At 44.5% G+C, this 19,379-nt stretch overlaps 1 protein-coding gene across 6 annotated transcripts in view; it reads right to left on the minus strand.

Annotated features, from left to right (window-relative positions):
- Positions 1-19,379, minus strand: part of DIAPH3 (diaphanous related formin 3) — a 1,416,707-nt gene that overhangs the window by 357,280 nt on the left and 1,040,048 nt on the right. For all 6 annotated transcript variants that reach the window (XM_063952903.1, XM_063952906.1, XM_063952905.1 and 3 more), the window contains one exon: positions 683-846. In XM_063952903.1, coding sequence (XP_063808973.1) covers positions 683-846 — 164 coding nt within the window. The remainder of the gene's footprint in view (positions 1-682; positions 847-19,379) is intronic.

Consider the following 19,379-nt stretch of genomic DNA (forward strand, 5'->3'; position numbering starts at 1 on the left):
CAGTGCTGTGCGCTACCTTGTTGAAGACAGGACGTCTTCTGCCGCCGATTTTCCGGACCTCTTCTGCCTTTGTAAGGGGGCCGGCGGCGCGGCTCTGGGACCGATCCAAGCTGGGCCTGTGATCTTCCCTCTGGAGCTAATGTCCAGTAGCCTAAGAAGCCCAATCCACTCTGCACGCAGGTGAGTTCGCTTCTTCTCCCCTTAGTCCCTCGATGCAGTGAGCCTGTTGCCAGCAGGTCTCACTGAAAATAAAAAACCTAATCTAAAACTTTCACTAAGAAGCTCAGGAGAGCCCCTAGTGTGCACCCTTCTCGTTCGGGCACAGAGATCTAACTGAGGCTTGGAGGAGGGTCATAGGGGGAGGAGCCAGTGCACACCAGATAGTCCTAAAGCTTTCTTTAGATGTGTCCAGTCTCCTGCGGAGCCGCTATTCCCCATGGTCCTTACGGAGTCCCCAGCATCCACTTAGGACGTTAGAGAAATTAAGTTTGAGGTAGCGAGATGTCATCCAAGATGAAATGGAAGAAAGGCATTCAGTGACATGGCCCAATACAGATGGTGACAAATCTGGGGAGGATAGCTAGATATCAGGTGATCGGGCCATGGATTCTATAGGTGTGTACCCCGCTTTATTATATGAAGTCTGGATGAGAAATACAAAGAAGAAAGTAAAGGTACATACCATAAACATTGTTCTGAAGTTGTTCAGATCTGTGAAAAACTCCTCCACAGAAACTTTCTTTGTATCAAGAACATAATACTCCATGGTACTTCGATATAGCTTCTCCATGTTTTCATACATTCGTGACAGCTTCTTAAACTGCTCTCTTGCACACACTGCAAAACTGTGAGCGGATGTTAAGGTGGCTAATAGAAAACTAAAACACATCACTAGGTTAAAAAAATCTAATTGTTCAATTATGACAATTAGCAAACTGTGGGGCAGATGTATGAAGCCTGGAGAAGTTATAAAGAGGTGATAAGTTGAAGGTGATAACACATCAACTCCTAACTGTAATTTCTCAAATCAGTAATGATTGGCTGGTGTGTTATCACCTTCCACTTATCACTGCTTTATCACTTCTTCAGGCTTAATACATTAGGTGGCTGTTGAGAAAAAAAAGCACTGCACTTTAATATACAAGAAACAATTAATACATGGAATATTTTAAATATCTGTATATTAAGGCAAGCATTGTTAAGCAAGCATATATTAAGCCACAAATCACAGTTGGTAGCAGGTGTTGAACATTAAATAACTAAGCCCCAAATCATAATTTTGGGAGGGCTCAGTTCCACCCATCTGAGGACAAAGTTGAAGACTGGAGAGTGGAGTGACCGCACCACTGGCAGAGGCAATAATGGTTTTATCATTCAGTTCTATGTTATCCAAATTACATTCAAACTGTGAATAGATAATGATATTTTGAAAGCCACAAGTAATTTCCAGCAACTACTGCTCTAAGCCCTAATAGGATCGGCCACCCATGGCTGCAGAAAGACAGTTTTCCGGTAGCCTGAACTCAGGGAAGCTACTGCTTACTGTACTTTCTCTCCCCTGGCTACAGGCACTGCCAGGGGGAGGGGTGCGAAGGTGATTCTACAAGGATTGCATACCAGCCCCTGTGCTGCTGTGCCACTGCAGCAGCTCCACCTCCCATTGGTCTCCTCTCCTCCCAGTCAGCAGTGATCGTTCCCTGATCCCTGTTGCTGGCTGATCTTATTGCATGTAAGAAAAATTATGTTTATGTAGTTAATAATAAATAATTGCGCAGTTGAAAGGAAAATTCTAGGCTTTCAGCAACACTACGCATGTGTGAAACAAATGCTTTACAGTACCTGCATTACTGTGCATGTATCTCTGAAGTTACTTTTACTGTATTCACTGTACAATTACTGCTACTGTAGCTATATGCTGTATATAAATAGCTGTAAAGTTTTTTTTAACTGTTTAAAAGTGTTGATATTTTTAATGTTAACATTTTGTAAATAGGAGCTACTTAACTCTTATGCAGTGCGGTTTTATTAACAAATGTGCATATATGTTAATAAAAATATAATACATTTGGTTTAAGTAGTTGTTATTTAAATAATAACAATTTTTTGGGGGAAATTTTTAGAATTTATTATTAGCCAGGTAAGTGGCTAAAACACTGTGAGGCAGATGTATTAAGCCTGGGGAAGTGATAAAGCAGTGATAAGTGCAAGGTGATAACGCACCAGCCAATCACCTCCAATATGTAAATTGTCAGTTAGGAGCTGATTGGCTGGTGCGTTATCACTTTGCATTTATCACTGCTTTATCACTTCTCCAGGCTTAATACATCTGCATTACCCTTCTTTGTTGAAAACGATTTTATTACAATGTTGTGTAGCAGTGGAACGCCAATGTATCACATAAGGGTCATCCAGTCCATCAGTTTAATATTATGTGGTAAGTTTTAACATTTCATACTGTATGTAAATGTTTGTACACATCAATTCCAAATTAATCTCTCTCTATCTCTAATGATGATGCCAAATTGCAGTATTCCCTAGCACCCTCCAACTAATTAGTGAGGATGGCAAAATTATAAGCGGTGTATCCCTGCTGATACAGTAGCTGTAGCAATATGTCATGTCTAAAATTTTTGCCATTCAGAATTTAAAAATGCCATCCTCGCTGATTAGGTGCAGTGTGCTAGAGTAAACACTAAAGGTCCGTACACACGGAGCGATTTTGACTATGAGCGATTTACCTTGAACTGGCAGTAGGCGATTTTGACTATCTGTACCAGCGATATTGGCTATGGGCGATTTTGACTAACTCATGTAAATAGGGGGATGCTTTTACTTTTCCAGTGACCTAGTCAAAATTGACTTGCCTGCACAGTCTATTTTTCCCATCGATAGCGACCTGGCGGGGATGCACATTGCTATCGCTCACTGTGTACACACAGAGCGATATGCACTAACTTTCTTAGCGATATTAACTATATAACCAAAATCGCTGAGCCATATCGCTCTGTGTGTACACACTTTAAGAGTGTATTACTTATATACATGGCAGGTTCCTATAGCACCAGATTGTCTAGACACCACCATTCTGCCCCACACTATGTGGAAGCACAAATAGACTGTCACAGCTATAAGGCAACATATGGCAAACCTCAAAATGTTGGGAGCACATGGTGTTCAAAAATCTCCCATCTATCACAGCATAAAGTTATCTGTACAAAAGATGACTTTTTATCTGTCTCTTATATAATGAAAGGCTAACACTGCTTCTCACCTCTATGGTAGCAATTCAAGTGTTTTGCGCTCCGGCGGTCACTAGATAGCGCCCGACTGAGCAATTCAACATTACAGATACGTTTTTCCATCATTCTGACATGTAGATAGATAGATAGACAGACAGATAGGCAGGCTTTATGTTCAAAACACATAAGCTAACTGCAGGTGGTCAGTTCTCTGGTTCATGTTTTATACATTGGTTGGCCCTTCAGTGAAGATGCAATGTTTTGTCCTGATAGATATGTCTGAGGACTGCTGGGACATATTTTAGAAAAAATATATAAGAACTAGTATTATAAAACAGTCAGTCACTGGGTCATTAGCAGTTGTGCCCCCACCATCTGGTCTCTCTTTCTCCCCCTTTTTGCTATCGCTACCAGTTTTTCTCGCGTTTTTCTTGCATACACACTTGCTGATGCCGGAGGGGAAGGCAGCGACGGCAGGGGGTGGGAATGATGGCCATGCTGCATCTGCAGCATGGTTGTCGTTAACGAGGACCTCCCTGGTACATGTACAGGCAAGGAAGGGGGTTGTTAACGATTCGTGGGAGCAACATTAAGGGGGAGATTCAAATGTTTGAAAAGTCGGTTGGGTGTCTGTTTTTTCCTGTCTATTTGATAGGAAAAAACAGACTCCCAACTGACTTTTCAAACATTTGAATCTCCCCCTATGTGTACACACTGGACGAGATTGCGAAAGATCTCGCTCAGATCAGCCCTTCTGAGCGAGATCTTTCACTTTCTCGTCTAGTGTGTATGGGGCTTTAGAGTATTTGTTCCTCTCTCCTTCTGATAGTGAAATTGCACTCCACATTAATACGTTACGCTTGGCTTATCTATCTTTAGTCTGTCACTATCTCTTCAGTTTTGTTTTTTCTTCACCAGACACTCCGACAAATGTGTTGTTTATACTTGACCTGTTTAGTATTTGCTATTATTTCTCTACTGTTACAAGTGCTTTCTCCCTTCCTATCTGCCCCCTTAATTTCTGCATGTGTTGATACTGCATGACAGTGACCGTCGTTGGCTTCGTCAACTAGTTAAAATGTATCTTCTTCCATGTACATAGCACATCACCATGAGCATGCAAAAGATGCAGACATGAACTGGATTCAGCAAGGGATGAAGAATGTAGCGATTGGCGGCAATATTTAACAATAGCAGCATGGAGGGGAAGGGAGAGTGAACAAGTGGCCCTGTCAGTATGGACCAAGATGGTAGTACAGGTTGAGAGTCCCTTATCCAAAATGCTTGGGACCAGAAGTATTTTGGATATTGGATTTTTCCGTATTTTGGAATAAATGCATACCATAATGAGATATCATGGCGATGGGACCTAAATCTAAGCACAGAATGTATTTATGTTTCATATAAACCTTACACACACAGCCTGAAGGTCATTTAATACAATATTTTTAATAACTTTGTGTAGTAAACAAGGATTGTGTACATTGAGCCATCAGAAAACAAAGGTTTCACTATCTCACTCAATAAATCCCGTAATTTGGAATATTTGGATATGGGATACTCAACATGTATTGGGTTTTATTGTTGGCAATGGGTGCTCTGAGCGCATGCCAAAGTAAACATTAGAAGCGTACTTTTTGCTTTTTAATAGAAAACCACCATTAATTACAGCAATGAAGGAAATGTTACTAAGTGCCATAGAAATGGAATGCTGCAGTTATTTTTAGGCATGCACTGTGTATTTTCAACCACATTTGATGAACTTTTTTTTCTTCTAATTAAACATCACTTTGCAATTAATGACCTGTCGTGATTAAAGTCTGCTCTCAAGAAAAAGGTCTGCTCTCTTGTTCCAGCATATATGACAAACCATAAAATATTTTCAATCATTAACATAGTGTGAAAAGAGAAACTAAATATTTTAATAATGATAATTAATTCAATCTTTTTTTGGATTGTATATATAACTGATAATGCTCTGCAACATTTTGATCTAAATAGCATATATTCACCATTAATAGTAAATATGCTGAAAGTATACAGTTTCATATTTTACACCATAATCTCACTGCATTAGTTTGACAAGAACCCTGCACTGTGTTGGCACTCTGTTTACTTCTTATCATTGTCTGTGGTTTCTCACTTATGGTGCCCATACACTTATGAGATTATCGGTACTATCCTTCGATTTTGACCACATCTGTGAGAGAAATCGAAGGATTGAATGCACATTTTAGTACCTTTTGACGCGATGCGCGGGCACGTTGGTCGAATATCGCGTCTCAAGATATTATGTGCTGCACATAATATTTATCGAATCGCAGTGCGATCGCATGTGTTTCTAGAAACACATGCTATATATCGCACTGCAATGTGCGATGGGCACCCGCCGGAAGCGGCCAGAGGCCGCTCCAACTCGGCCGTGACGTGCCCATCACATGATTACCATGCGATCTATCGCATAATCACATGGTAATCTTTTTGGCAGTTCAGGTGCGATTTATTCGCACCTGAACTGCCGGTGCGATGCCCCGCGGCATCGAACAAGTGTATGGGCACCATTAGTCTGGGCACATACTTGGCTGATCTGACAACTAACCTTCTGATTAGTAAAGTATACACACAAACAATCTTGTATACACAATAACTTTTCATCTGCCCAGTATGTCTGGCAAGCAGATTCATATGAATATGACTGTCCACTAGTGACATGGGCCCAAATGTATTAAGCTTTAAGAAGAGATAAAGTGGAGACGGATAAAGAGTTATCAATGACCAGCCAACCAGTTCCTAACTGCCATGTCAGAGGCTGTGTTTGAAAAATGACAGTACAGAGCTGATTGGCTGGTACTTTATCACTCTTTATCCGTCTCCACTTCATCTCTTGTTAAGGCTTATTACATTTGGGCCCAAGTTAGTATTCAATGGATTCTGAGGACAATATGTTGATCGGGTGGTCATACACACAGGTAGATGTATCAATATACAGTATCTGCATGACATATCAGCACTGGCTATGCTGCAGGGCCAAACTGAAATGTCTGTGAACAACATAGTTCAGACACATCAAATGTATACTCAAACCAATGCACTTGTGATGTCACTTGGCTAAAAGAACAAATATATATATATATATATATATACACATACATACATACATACATACATACACACACACACATATATATATATATATATATATATATATATATATATATATATATATATATATATATATATATACATAGTGTGTCCGGACAGTATTCACAACACTCCACTTTTTCCACAATTTTTTATGTTAGTCTTATTCCAAAATGGAATACATTTATTTTTTCCCTAAAAATTCTACGCACAATACCCCATAATGACAACGAGAAAAAAGTGTTTTTGAGATTTTTGCAACTTTATTAAAAATAAAAAACTAAGAAATCACACGTACATAAGTGTTCACAGCCTTTGCCATGGAGCTCAAAATTGAGCTAAAGTGCATCCTATTTCCACTGATCATCCTTGAGATGTTTCTACAGCTTGATTGGAGTCCACCTGTGCTGAATTCAGTTGATTAGACATGATTTGGAAAGGCACACACCTGTCACTTGACAGCGCATGTCTGAGCACAAACCAGGCATGAAGTCATAGGAATTGTCTTTAGACCTCCTAGACAGGATTGTCTAAAGGCACAAACCTGGGGAAGGAGGGTACAGAAAATTATCTGCTGCTTTGAAGGTCCCAATGAGCACTGTGGCCTCCATCATCCGTAAATGGAAGAAGTTCGGAAACACCAGAACTCTTCCTAGAGCTGGCTGGCCGTCTAAACTGAGCAATCAGGGGAGAAGGGCCCTAGTCAGGGTGGTAACCAAGAACCCGATGGTCACTCTGTCAGATCTACAGCATTCCTCTGTTGAGAGAGGCAAACCTTCCACAAGGACAACCATCTCTGCAGTAATACATCAAAAAGGCCTGTATGGTACAGTGGCCAGACGGAAGTCACTCATTAGTAAAGATCACATAGCAGCCCATCTGGAGTTTGCCAAAATGCACCCAAAAACTCTCAGACCATTAGAAACAAAATACTCTGGTCAGATGAGACAAAGATTGAACTCTTAAAAGTGGATGCCAGGCGTCATGTTTGAAGGAAACCAGGCACCGCTCATCACCAGGCCAATACCATCCCTACAGTGAAGCATGGTGGTGGCTACATCATGCTGTGGGGATGTTTTTCAGTGGCAGGAACTGGGAGACTAGTTAGGATAGAGGGAAAGATGATTGCAAAAATGTACAGAGTCGTTCTGGATAAAAACCTGCTTCAGATCGCTCTTGACTGGGGCGACAGTTCACCTTTCAGCAGGACTACGACCCTAAGCACACAGCCAAGATATCAAAGGAGTGGTTTCAAGACAACTCTGTGAATGTCCTTGAGTGGCCCAGCCAGAGCCCAGACTTGAATCCGATTGAACATCTCTGGAGAAATTTGAAAATGGCTGTGCACCGACGCTTCCCATCCAAGTTGATGGAGATTAAGAGGTGCTGCGAAGAGGAATGGGCAAAACTGCCCAAAGATAGGTGTGCCAAGCTTTTCGCATCATATTCAAAAATACTTGAGGCTGTAATTGCTGCCAAACTGCATCAACAAAGTATTGAGCAAACACTGTGAATACTTATGTACATGTGATTTTTAGTTATTTATTTTTAATACATTTACAAAAATCTACAAAACAAACATTGTTTCACGTTGTCATTATGGGGTATTGTGTGTAGAATTTTGATGGAAAAATGAAATTATTCCATTATGGAATAAGGGTGTAACATAACAAAATGTGAAAAAAGTGAAGCGCTGTGAATACTTTCCGGATGCATCGCGTGTGTGTGTGTATAATATATATATATATATATATATTATACACACACACACACACATGCATCTATATACATGATACGTACAGTAGATAGATAGAAGACTTAGAGGATAGCTGAAGATGAGATCATCTCCGTGCCGCCTCTCCCTACTGTGGTAAACAGGTCCCGGGTCGCATCGACCCGGGAGCCCGCTTATGCAGCCACTAAACCGATATTCAACTCGGGTATAACACTGCTTTATTCCCAGGTTGAATTGCCGGGTCAGGCGACCCGGGATTTCGGCTATGCCCCTTTCACACCGCACGCTGACCCGTGTCGACCCGGCAATATGCCGGATCGATACCGGGTTATTTGTGCGGTGTGAAAGGGGTATTATTGAGATTGAAAAAATATTATGGAAATAAATGGAAAACAAGAGAGGCTTTGAGAAACAATGAAAATGTAAACTTAAAAAGTATGAGGACAAATATACAATAATGTGTTTCCCCCATTTTTCTATTAGTATACCATATAGAGATACAAAAATGTTTACCATTGATAATCTGTTAATTTTAAAGCATCAGTGTATATGGAGTATACAATTAATAGAAAAATAGATTTATCAATGGTACAGAAAATGTCTGTAGATATATATATATATAGAAAAGGCAAAATTGGCACTCCAGACTTAGTCCAATAACTCACACACAGACAGGTGTATGCTGGTCAACGTTTCAGGGACCGTTCTCCCTTTTATCAAAACATGTCTTGATAAAAGGGAGATCGGTCCCTGAAACGTTGACCAGCATACACCTGTCTGTGTGTGAGTTATTGGACTAGGTGTGGAGTGCCAATTTTGCCTTTTCTATATTTTACACCTAGCCATAGGTGTTAATGGGGCACCCAACATGCTGTTAATTCGTTATTGCTAGTGCCGGACCTAACATTCTTCACTATATATATATATATATATATATATACATACATACATACAGCAGGCAGGTCCGGCTCTCCCATTAAAATCAAACAGCGCTGGGTGCCCTCACATGAGATGAATACATACAACAGGCTGGTGCGGCACTCCAAACGACTATCACAAATATGTCATGTAGTCCTCGATGTAGACATTGTCTACATCGAGGGCTACATGACATATTTGTGATAGTCGTTTGGAGTGCCGCACCAGCCTGTTGTATGTATATATATATATATATATATATATAGAAAGGAAATGACACAGCGCCACTTGTGAGGTGGGTTCTCAGTATAAAATAAATAAATTACTAAAATTGCTAAAAAACACACGCAACCTTGTTAAAAGGTGTCTGCCAACCCTTAAGAACGCAATACTGGTAAAGTACTGCTGGGAAGAATCTAAAAAATGGGGGAATAAGGGTACCGGCGACTGGTGTTGTTTAAAATGCAATAGTTAAAAGATAGATTTAAAAGCCAAAAAACTATATAATGGTACAAACAAGCTTTAATTATCACATAAAAGCGGGTTAAAACATAAAAATATTAATAAAATCTTACGAATATAAAGGTCTTAGTAAAAAGTAAGGACTTCTAACTTAGCTTTTTAAAAATAGGCAAGGGAGTCACCACAGGGAGCCCTGTGGTGACTCCCTTGCCTATTTTTAAAAAGCTAAGTTAGAAGTCCCTACTTTTTACTAAGACCTTTATATTCGTAAGATTTTATTAATATTTTTATGTTTTAACCCGCTTTTATGTGATAATTAAAGCTTGTTTGTACCATTATATAGTTTTTTGGCTTTTAAATCTATCTTTTAAACTATTGCATTTTAAACAACACCAGTCGCCGGTACCCTTATTCCCCCATTTTTATATATATATATATATATATATATATATATACACATACATATATACACACACACACACCCCTATAAGGAGATCTAGGGTTAGAACTTACCTTTGTTAACCACTTGCCTGGCATGGTCGCATCAGATGCGACCATGCCTAATAGTGCTCTATCTGACCTGGTCGCACAGGATGCGACCAGTCAGATAGAGTGTGTTAGCAGCGGCAGGGAAGATAAAATTCCCTCCGCTGCTGCTGTCAGAGGGACCGGAAGGTCCCTCTGCCGCCCTGCACTCTCCCCGTGTCTGCCGTGCTGCCGATCGGTCAGCACGGCAGGATCCCGGCCCCTCCAGCGGCTGCAGACAATGGCAGCCGCTGGGGAGAGTAAATTAACCCTCCCAAGCCACCCCTAGACCCCCTGTATACCTGCAGGCTGTCCGGCTTTCAAAATGAAAGTCGCAATGTTCCGATGATCACAATGTTCCCGATCGATGTTTCGATGTTTGAAAAATGTTTAAAAAATATATATATATTTAACTAAAATCATTTGGGATAGGGTTAAATTGATGTTCTTCACCTAATTCATGAACAAAAAAAACGACAATTTTGGAGTGGTTTTCTGTGAAATAAATCGTCAGTTAAGTGGTTAAATCTCTTTCTGCGAGGTACACTGTGATTCCACAGGGAATTACATCGGGGCATAGGGTTGGATCTTGATCCGAGGCACCAACAGGCTAAAAGCTTTGACCGTTCCCAGGATGCATAGCGTCGCCTCCTCTATGCCCCCGCCTCCAGGCACTGGAGCTCAGTTTTGTTAACTAGTCCAATGCAGTAGCAGGTAAGAGAGACGACAACAGTTAGTAGTCACATACACTTACATTCTCATGACAGGAGTAGGTACCAGTGGCTAATGCCATACAAACCCAAAGAAGCTAAGTGCGTCAGGGTGGGCGCCCTGTGGAATCCAGTGTACCTCGCAGAAAGAGATTTAACAAAGGTAAGTTCTTACCATAAATCTCCTTTTCTGCAGTGGGGTACACTGTGATTCCACAGGGAATAACATCGGGGATGTCCTAAAGCAGTTCCTCATGGGAGGGGACGCAATGTAGCGGGCACAAGAACCCGGCGTTCAAAGGAGGCATCCTGGGAGGCGGAAGTATCAAAGGCATAGAACCTTATGAATGTGTTCACTGGGGACCACATAGCCGCCTTGCACAATTGTTCAAGGGTCGCACCACGGCGGGCCACCCAAGAAGGTCCAACAGACCGAGTAGAATGGGCTTTGATGGGAGCAGGAGCTGGAACATGTGCAATCACCATTCTAATCCATCTGGCCAAGGTCTTCTTATTAGCAGGCCAGCCACGTTTGTGAAAACCAAAAAGGTTTCAAAGAGGGAATCAGATCTCCTAAGAGAAGCTGTTCTCTTCACATAAATATGGACAGCCCGTACCACATCCAAAGACCGCTCTATGGAGGATAAACCAGGAGAGGTAAATGACGGAACCACAATCTCTTGGTTAAGGTGGAAAGATGACACCACCTTAGGCAGATAACCAGGGAGAGTTCTAAGAACCGACCGGTCGCGGTGAAAAATCAGAAAGGGTGACCGACAGGACAAGGCACCCAAGTCTGAAAGCCATCTAGCAGAGGCAATAGCCAGCAAAAACAAGACCTTAAGAGTAAGCCACTTAAAGTCCAAAGACTCAGGAGGTTCAAACGGAGACTCTTGTAAGGCATCCATAAAAACCAACAAATCCCAAGGAGCCACAGGCGGGATTATAGGGAGGCTGAATCCGTAAAACACCATGAGTGAATGTATGAACATCAGTCAGAGTCACAATTTTTCTCTGAAACCATATCGACAAGGCCGAAATATGAACCTCGAGGGAGGCCAGATGAAGCCCTAAGTCCAGGCCTTGTTGCAGGAAAGCCAAAAGCTTGGCAGTACTGAACTTATATGCGTCATAATGGTTAGTCACACACCAGGTGAAGTAAGAATTCCAGACCCTATCATAAATCAGAGCCGAAGCCGGTTTACGGGCCTTCAACATAGTTTGAATGACCACCTCAGAAAATCCATTTGCCCTCAGTACGGAAGCTTCAAGAGCCACACCGTCAAAGCCAACCGGACCAAATCCTGGTAGACACAAGGGCCCTGAAAGAGGAAGTCTGGGCATTGCGGAAATAGAAGAGGACACTCTATCGAGAGACCCAGCAGGTCTGAGAACCAATGACGTCTGGGCCACGCTGGAGCGATTAGAAGTAGTATTCCTCCTTCTTGCTTCAACGTCCTTATTACCCTGGGCAGTAGTGACACGGGAGGGAACACGTATGGCAGCCGAAATTTTCATGGAATTGCCAGTGCGTCTACGAACGCTGCTTGAGGATCCCTTGTCCTTGCTCTGAAAACTGGAACCTTTTGATTGTGTCAAGACACAGTCAGGTCTACGTCTGCTAGGCCACACTTGTACACTAGGAGTTGAAATACTTCTGGATGATGACTGAGGAAGTCCGCTTCCCAGTTGAGGACTCCTGGAATGAACACTGCCGATATGGCTGGCAGATGGCGTTCCGCCCATTGAAGTATCCTTGACACTTCCCTCATTGCCATGCGGCTTTGAGGGCCGCCTTGATGATTTATGTATGCCAGTGTGGTGGCGTTGTCCGACTGTACTTCACCAGCCCTGTTCTGTACCAGAGGCAGGGCTAGTGTCAATGCACTTAACACTGCCCGCAATTCCAGAATGTTTATCGGGAGGCGAGATTCCTCCCTGGTCCACCAACCCTGAAAAGAGTTTTGCTCCAACACCGCGCCCCGACCCCGCAGACTGGCATCCGTCATCAGAAGGACCCAGTTGGAGATCCAGAAGGGACGACCCCTGCTCAATTGCTGCTCCTGTAGCCACCAGGTCAGTGACAGGCGAACCTCCGGAGTTAAGGAGATCATGCGAGTCCTGATCCGGTGAGGCAGGCAGTTCCATTTGGAAATAATTAACCTCTGGAGAGGGGGCGGGAGTGAAATTAAGCGTACGCTACCATGTCGAAAGCCGACACCATGAAGCCCAGTACTTGCATCGCCGAGTCTATAGACACACGTGGGTGGGATAGAAAGTGTCTTATTTTGTCCTGAAGTTTCAGGGCCTTCTCCGGAGACAAAACCAACCACTGGTTGTGGGTGTCTAACAATGCCCACAGGTGCACCATGCTCTGAGCAGGGACCAGGGAAGATTTATTCCAGTTGATGAGCCACCCGTGGGCTTGTAGGAATTGGGCCGTCCGTTCCAGATGATGAAGGAGAATCTCTGGTGAGATAGCCAGGATCAACAAGTCGTCCAGATACGGCAGGACCCTGACGGCGGAAGAGAGCCATGGTGAAAATTCATGGAGCCATGGTCAGACCAAAAGGCAAGGCCTGACATTGAAAATGTAGGTGGCCAATAGCAAACCTCAGGTATTGCTAATGCGACACGGCAATAGGAATATGCAGCTAAGCATCCTGTATGTCCAGGGATACCATATAGTCCTTGGGCTCCAAAGCCAGAACAATACAGCGAAGCGTTTCCATAAGAAACTTGGAAACTTTCACAAATTTGTTCAAAGACTTGAGGTTGAGAATGGGCCGAGAGGACCCATTCGGTTTCGGGACTAGGAACAGCGTTGAATAGTACCCCCTGCCTCTCTGAGTCAGAGGCACCGACACTATCACTACTGTATCCAGGAGAGATTGTACCACCAGATGGAGAGTTTTTTCTTTTACCTGATCGGAAGGGATGTTTGTTGAGCAAAACTGGCGAGGGGGACGTTTCTTGAAAGAGATGGCGTATCCGTGAGTGACGACTTCCCTTACCCAGGCGTCCGAAGTGGTCTGTAACCACACCTGGGAAAACCGCAGAAGTCGGCCTCCCACCCTGTGATCCCCCAGGGGGAGGCCCGCCCTGCCATGCAGCAGGCTTGTCTGTTTTGGAAGCAGGCTGACTGGTAGCCCAGGCACGTTTAGGTTTGTGCTTAGTGGATTTGGAAGTGCGAGCCTGTTTCGGGTACGCTTGACCCTTTGCTTTACCTGGAGTCAAAAGGAACAAAAGGAAGTACTCTTAGCCTTCTGAGCCGAAGGAGTAGTACTAGTCAGACGAGCAGTCTTAGCTGATGCCAAGTCAGCCACAATCTTGTTGAGATCTTCCCCCAAAAAGTAGGTTTCCCTTAAAAGGGATCACCTCCAAGGACTTTTTAGAGTCCAGGTCTACAGAGCAGGACCACAACCAGAGAATCCGGTGAGCCAGAATGGACGTAGTAGATGCGTTGGCCGTCAGGACACCTGCATCAGATGCCACCTCCTGAATATAATAAGAGGCTGTAATAATATATGAAACACATTGTCTAGCATTATCAGGAAAATCAGACGGTAGTTCCGCTTCAACTTCCTGAACCCAGGCTTCAATAGCTTTGCCGCCCAAGAAGTCGCAATAGTGGGCCTATGCACAGCTCCTGCAAGAGTGTAAATGGACTTCAAGCAACCCTTCACACGCTTATCCGTCGGTTCCTTCAGCGAGGTGACGGTAATGACAGGCAGAGCAGAGGACACCACCAGACGCACGACGTGTGAGTCCACCGGCGGTGGTGTTTCCCAGTTTTTACTTAACTCTGCAGCGAGGGGATAAAGAGCTAGCATCTTTTTATACAGGGAAAATTTATTTCCCGGATATTCCCAGGATTCCTGACTTATGTCAACCAAGTGGTCAGAATGGGGTAAAACTATTTTAGTAACCTTCTGTCGTTTAAACGTATCTGGTTTCTTAGAGGTAGCTGGAAGCTCTTCGTCATCATCAGAATCAGCCTGATAGCCTCCAAGAGGTCAGGAACATCCACTTGTGTCAGAGATTCCCCATCAGAAGCATCTGCATCAGTGTCTGAAGGGCCAGTGTAAGAGCCATCTTCATCGGATGAAGTATCCAAAACATGTGTGGATTGTGAGGAAGTAATGGCCCGTTTAGATGACCCCTTGGTCTTAGGCGGGCGAGGGTTAGGATTTAGTTTAGTCAGAGACTGATTTAATTGTTGTAACTGAGAATACAGAGTATCTGCCCATGGCGGATTAACTGCAGGGACAATATGTGGCTGTAATGGCACAAGAGGTACCATAGGGGACGCAAGTCTAGTTACTAGCATAGTCAGTAAATTAGAGAAAGCAGCCCAAGGTGGGCCTTGATTTGCCCCCGATGCTGCAGACTGACTGTGGGGTATAGAACTCTCAGTACCTGAACCCTCAGCTGCTACGTTTTCCTCCGGGTAATCCGTGGCGTCAGCACTGCCTGGTGCAGGATCAGCCATGGAGCTACCACCTGTTTAGCAGACATTATTTGTAAGCATAACCTTAGGGTGTAATAGTACAATTTAAGCAGACAAATTACCTGACAACCCCCCCATCCGCCAGCACGTGGATACTAGACCACCAGGGCAAGGAACACAGGTCTAGTGTCCACGCCAGCGCGCGCGGCCCGTCTCCTAGAGACCGTGCCGGATCGCAGTTTTCAGCGGGTCCCATCTGGGGGACCCTCTTACCTCCTCCCTATGATGTGGCCACGCGATCCTGGAGAGCGTCGGCAAGTGTGTGTTCCCTGAAGAAAACCGGAGCCCAGCAACCAGGGCACAGGAGTATACATCGCCGCTGGGGGAGGTGAGGGAGCCGCAGCACGATGTGAACATGACATATAACACTTTTATGTGCCTTTGCTGCGGCCCTTGATGTCTTCTATCTTCTGAAAATCTCTTTTCAGAGCCGCCTAGCGCAGCCCTCCTTGTTAGCTGCCTGCACTGCAGGCACCAACTTACAAACTGAGCTCCAGTGCCTGGAGGCGGGGTTATAGAGGAGGCGGCGCTATGCATCCTGGGAACAGTCAAAGCTTTTATATTGTTGGTGCTTTGGATCAAGATCCAACTCTACACCCCAATGTAATTCCCTGTGGAATCAGTGTACACCACTGCATATATATAAATATATATATATACACACATACATACACACACACACACACACACACACACACACACACACTGTACATATGGGAGAGTGCAGAGTATAATCTGACAAATGACAGTGGGACATAGACAAGGGGTAAGGGTTGGCTAACTCACTGAATCTTGGCAAGCAAGTTAAGGCAATTCATGGGGGTGGGAGTAGGCTAAAACAAACATAGTCAGAGTAGCTGAAGGAGATTAAGGGGCACATTTATCATTAAATATCTGCAGCTTATTACCCAAAACCACACTTTTTTGGGGGGCAAATAATAAGAATTTACTTACCGATAATTCTATTTCTCGTAGTCCGTAGTGGATGCTGGGGACTCCGTCAGGACCATGGGGAATAGCGGCTCCGCAGGAGACAGGGCACAAAAATAAAGCTTTAGGATTAGGTGGTGTGTACTGGCTCCTCCCCCTATGACCCTCCTCCAAGCCTCAGTTAGGATACTGTGCCCGGACGAGCGTACACAATAAGGAAGGATATTGAATCCCGGGTAAGACTCATACCAGCCACACCAATCACACCGTATAACTTGTGATCTGAACCCAGTTAACAGTATGACAAACGTAGGAGCCTCTGAACAGACGGCTCACAACAATAACAACCCGAATTTGTTTGTAACAATAACTATGTACAAGTATTGCACACAATCCGCACTTGGGATGGGCGCCCAGCATCCACTACGGACTACGAGAAATAGAATTATCGGTAAGTAAATTCTTATTTTCTCTAACGTCCTAAGTGGATGCTGGGGACTCCGTCAGGACCATGGGGATTATACCAAAGCTCCCAAACGGGCGGGAGAGTGCGGATGACTCTGCAGCACCGAATGAGAGAACTCAAGGTCCTCCTCAGCCAGGGTAACAAATTTGTAGAATTTTGCAAACGTGTTTGCCCCTGACCAAGTAGCAGCTCGGCAGAGTTGTAATGCCGAGACCCCCCGGGCAGCCGCCCAGGATGAGCCCACTTTCCTTGTGGAATGGGCCTTGACAGATTTAGGTTGTGGCAAGCCTGCCACAGAATGTGCAAGTTGAATTGTGCTACAAATCCAACGAGCAATCGTCTGCTTAGAAGCAGGAGCACCCATCTTGTTGGGTGCATACAATATAAACAGTGAGTCAGACTTTCTGACTCCCGCCGTTCTTGAAATATATATTTTCAATGCCCGGACCACGTCCAACAACTTGGAATCCTCCAAATCGTTAGTAGCCGCAGGCACCACAATAGGCTGGTTCAGGTGAAACGCTGACACCACCTTAGGCAGAAATGAGGACGCGTCCGCAGTTCTGCCCTGTCCGTATGGAAAATCAGATATGGGCTCTTATATGATAAAGCCGCCAATTCTGATACCAATGGGATTTGAGAAAATCCAAGACTACATTAAGATCCCACGGTGCCACTGTGGGCACAACCGGGGGCTGTATATGTAGTACTCCTTTTACAAAAGTCTGGACTTCAGGAACTGAAGCCAATTCTTTCTGGAAGAAAATCGACAGGGCCGAAATTTGAACCTTAATGGACCTTAATTTGAGGCCCATAGACAATCCTGTTTGCAGGAAATGTAGGAATCGACCCAGTTGAAATTCCTCCGTGGGGGCCTTCCTGGCCTCACACCACGCAACATATTTCCTCCAAATGCGGTGATAATGTTGTGCAGTCACCTCCTTCCTGGCTTTTACCAGTGTAGGAATGACCTCTTCCGGAATGCCTTTTTCCCTTAGAATTCGGCGTTCAACCGCCATGCCGTCAAACGCAGCCGCGGTAAGTCTTGGAATAGACACGGTCCCTGCTGAAGCAGGTCCCGTCTTAGAGGTAGAGGCCACGGATCCTCCGTGAGCATCTCTTGAAGTTCCGGGTACCAAGTTCTTCTTGGCCAATCCGGAGCCACTAGTATCGTTCTTACTCCCTTTTGCCGTATAATTCTCAGTACTTTTGGTATGAGAGGCAGAGGAGGGAACACATACACTGACTGGAACACCCACGGTGTTACCAGAGCGTCCACAGCTATTGCCTGAGGGTCTCTTGACCTGGCGCAATACCTGTCCAGTTTTTTGTTGAGGCGGGACGCCATCATATCCACCATTGGTTTTTCCCAACGGTTCACAATCATGTGGAAGACTTCTGGATGAAGTCCCCACTCTCCCGGGTGTAGATCGTGTCTGCTGAGGAAGTCTGCTTCCCAGTTGTCCACTCCCGGAATGAATACTGCTGACAGTGCTATCACATGATCTTCCGCCCAGCGAAGAATCCTTGCAGCTTCTGCCATTGCTGTCCTGCTTCTTGTGCCGCCCTGTCTGTTTACGTGGGCGACTGCCGTGATGTTGTCCGACTGGATCAACACCGGCTGACCCTGAAGCAGGGGTTTTGCCAGACTTAGAGCATTGTAAATCGCTCTTAGCTCCAGTATATTTATGTGAAGAGACATCTCCAGGCTTGACCATACTCCCTGGAAGTTTCTTCCCTGTGTGACCGCTCCCCAGCCTCTCAGACTGGCATCCGTGGTCACCAGGACCCAGTCCTGTATGCCGAATCTGCGGCCCTCTAACAGATGAGCACTCTGCAACCACCACAGAAGAGACACCCTTGTCCGTGGCGATAAGGTTATCCGCTGATGCATCTGCAGATGTGATCCGGACCATTTGTCCAGCAGATCCCACTGAAAAGTTCGTGCGTGGAATCTGCCGAATGGAATCGCTTCATAAGAAGCCACCATCTTTCCCAGGACTCTTGTGCATTGATGCACAGACACTTTCCCTGGTTTTAGGAGGTTCCTGACAAGTTCGGATAACTCCCTGGCTTTCTCCTCCGGAAGAAACACCTTTTTCTGAACCGTGTCCAGAATCATTCCCAGGAACAGCAGACATGTCGTCGGGGTCAACTGAGATTTTGGAAAATTCAGAATCCACCCGTGTTGTTGCAGCACTAGTCGGGTTAGTGCTACTCCGTCCTCCAGCTGTTCTCTGGACCTTGCCCTTATCAGGAGATCGTCCAAGTAAGGGATAATTAATACGCCTCTTCTTCGCAGAAGAATCATCATTTCGGCCATTACCTTGGTAAAGACCCGAGGTGCCGTGGACAATCTAAACGGCAGCGTCTGAAACTGATAATGACAGTTTTGCACCACGAACCTGAGGTACCCTTGATGTGAAGGGCAAATTGGGACATGCAGGTAAGCATCCTTTATGTCCAGGGACACCATAAAGTCCCCTTCTTCCAGATTCGCTATCACTGCTCTGAGTGACTCCATCTTGAACTTGAATTTTTGTATGTACAGGTTCAAAGATTTCAGATTTAGAATAGGTCTTACCGAGCCGTCCGGCTTCGGTACCACAAATAGCGTGGAGTAATACCCCTTTCCCTGTTGTAGGAGGGGTACCTTGACTATCACCTGCTGAGAAAACAGCTTGTGAATGGCTTCCAATACCGTCGCCCTGTCTGAGGGAGACGTTGGCAAAGCAGACTTTAG

This window comes from Pseudophryne corroboree, chromosome 2 (genome assembly GCF_028390025.1).
Source record: "Pseudophryne corroboree isolate aPseCor3 chromosome 2, aPseCor3.hap2, whole genome shotgun sequence".
NCBI lineage: Eukaryota > Metazoa > Chordata > Amphibia > Anura > Myobatrachidae > Pseudophryne > Pseudophryne corroboree.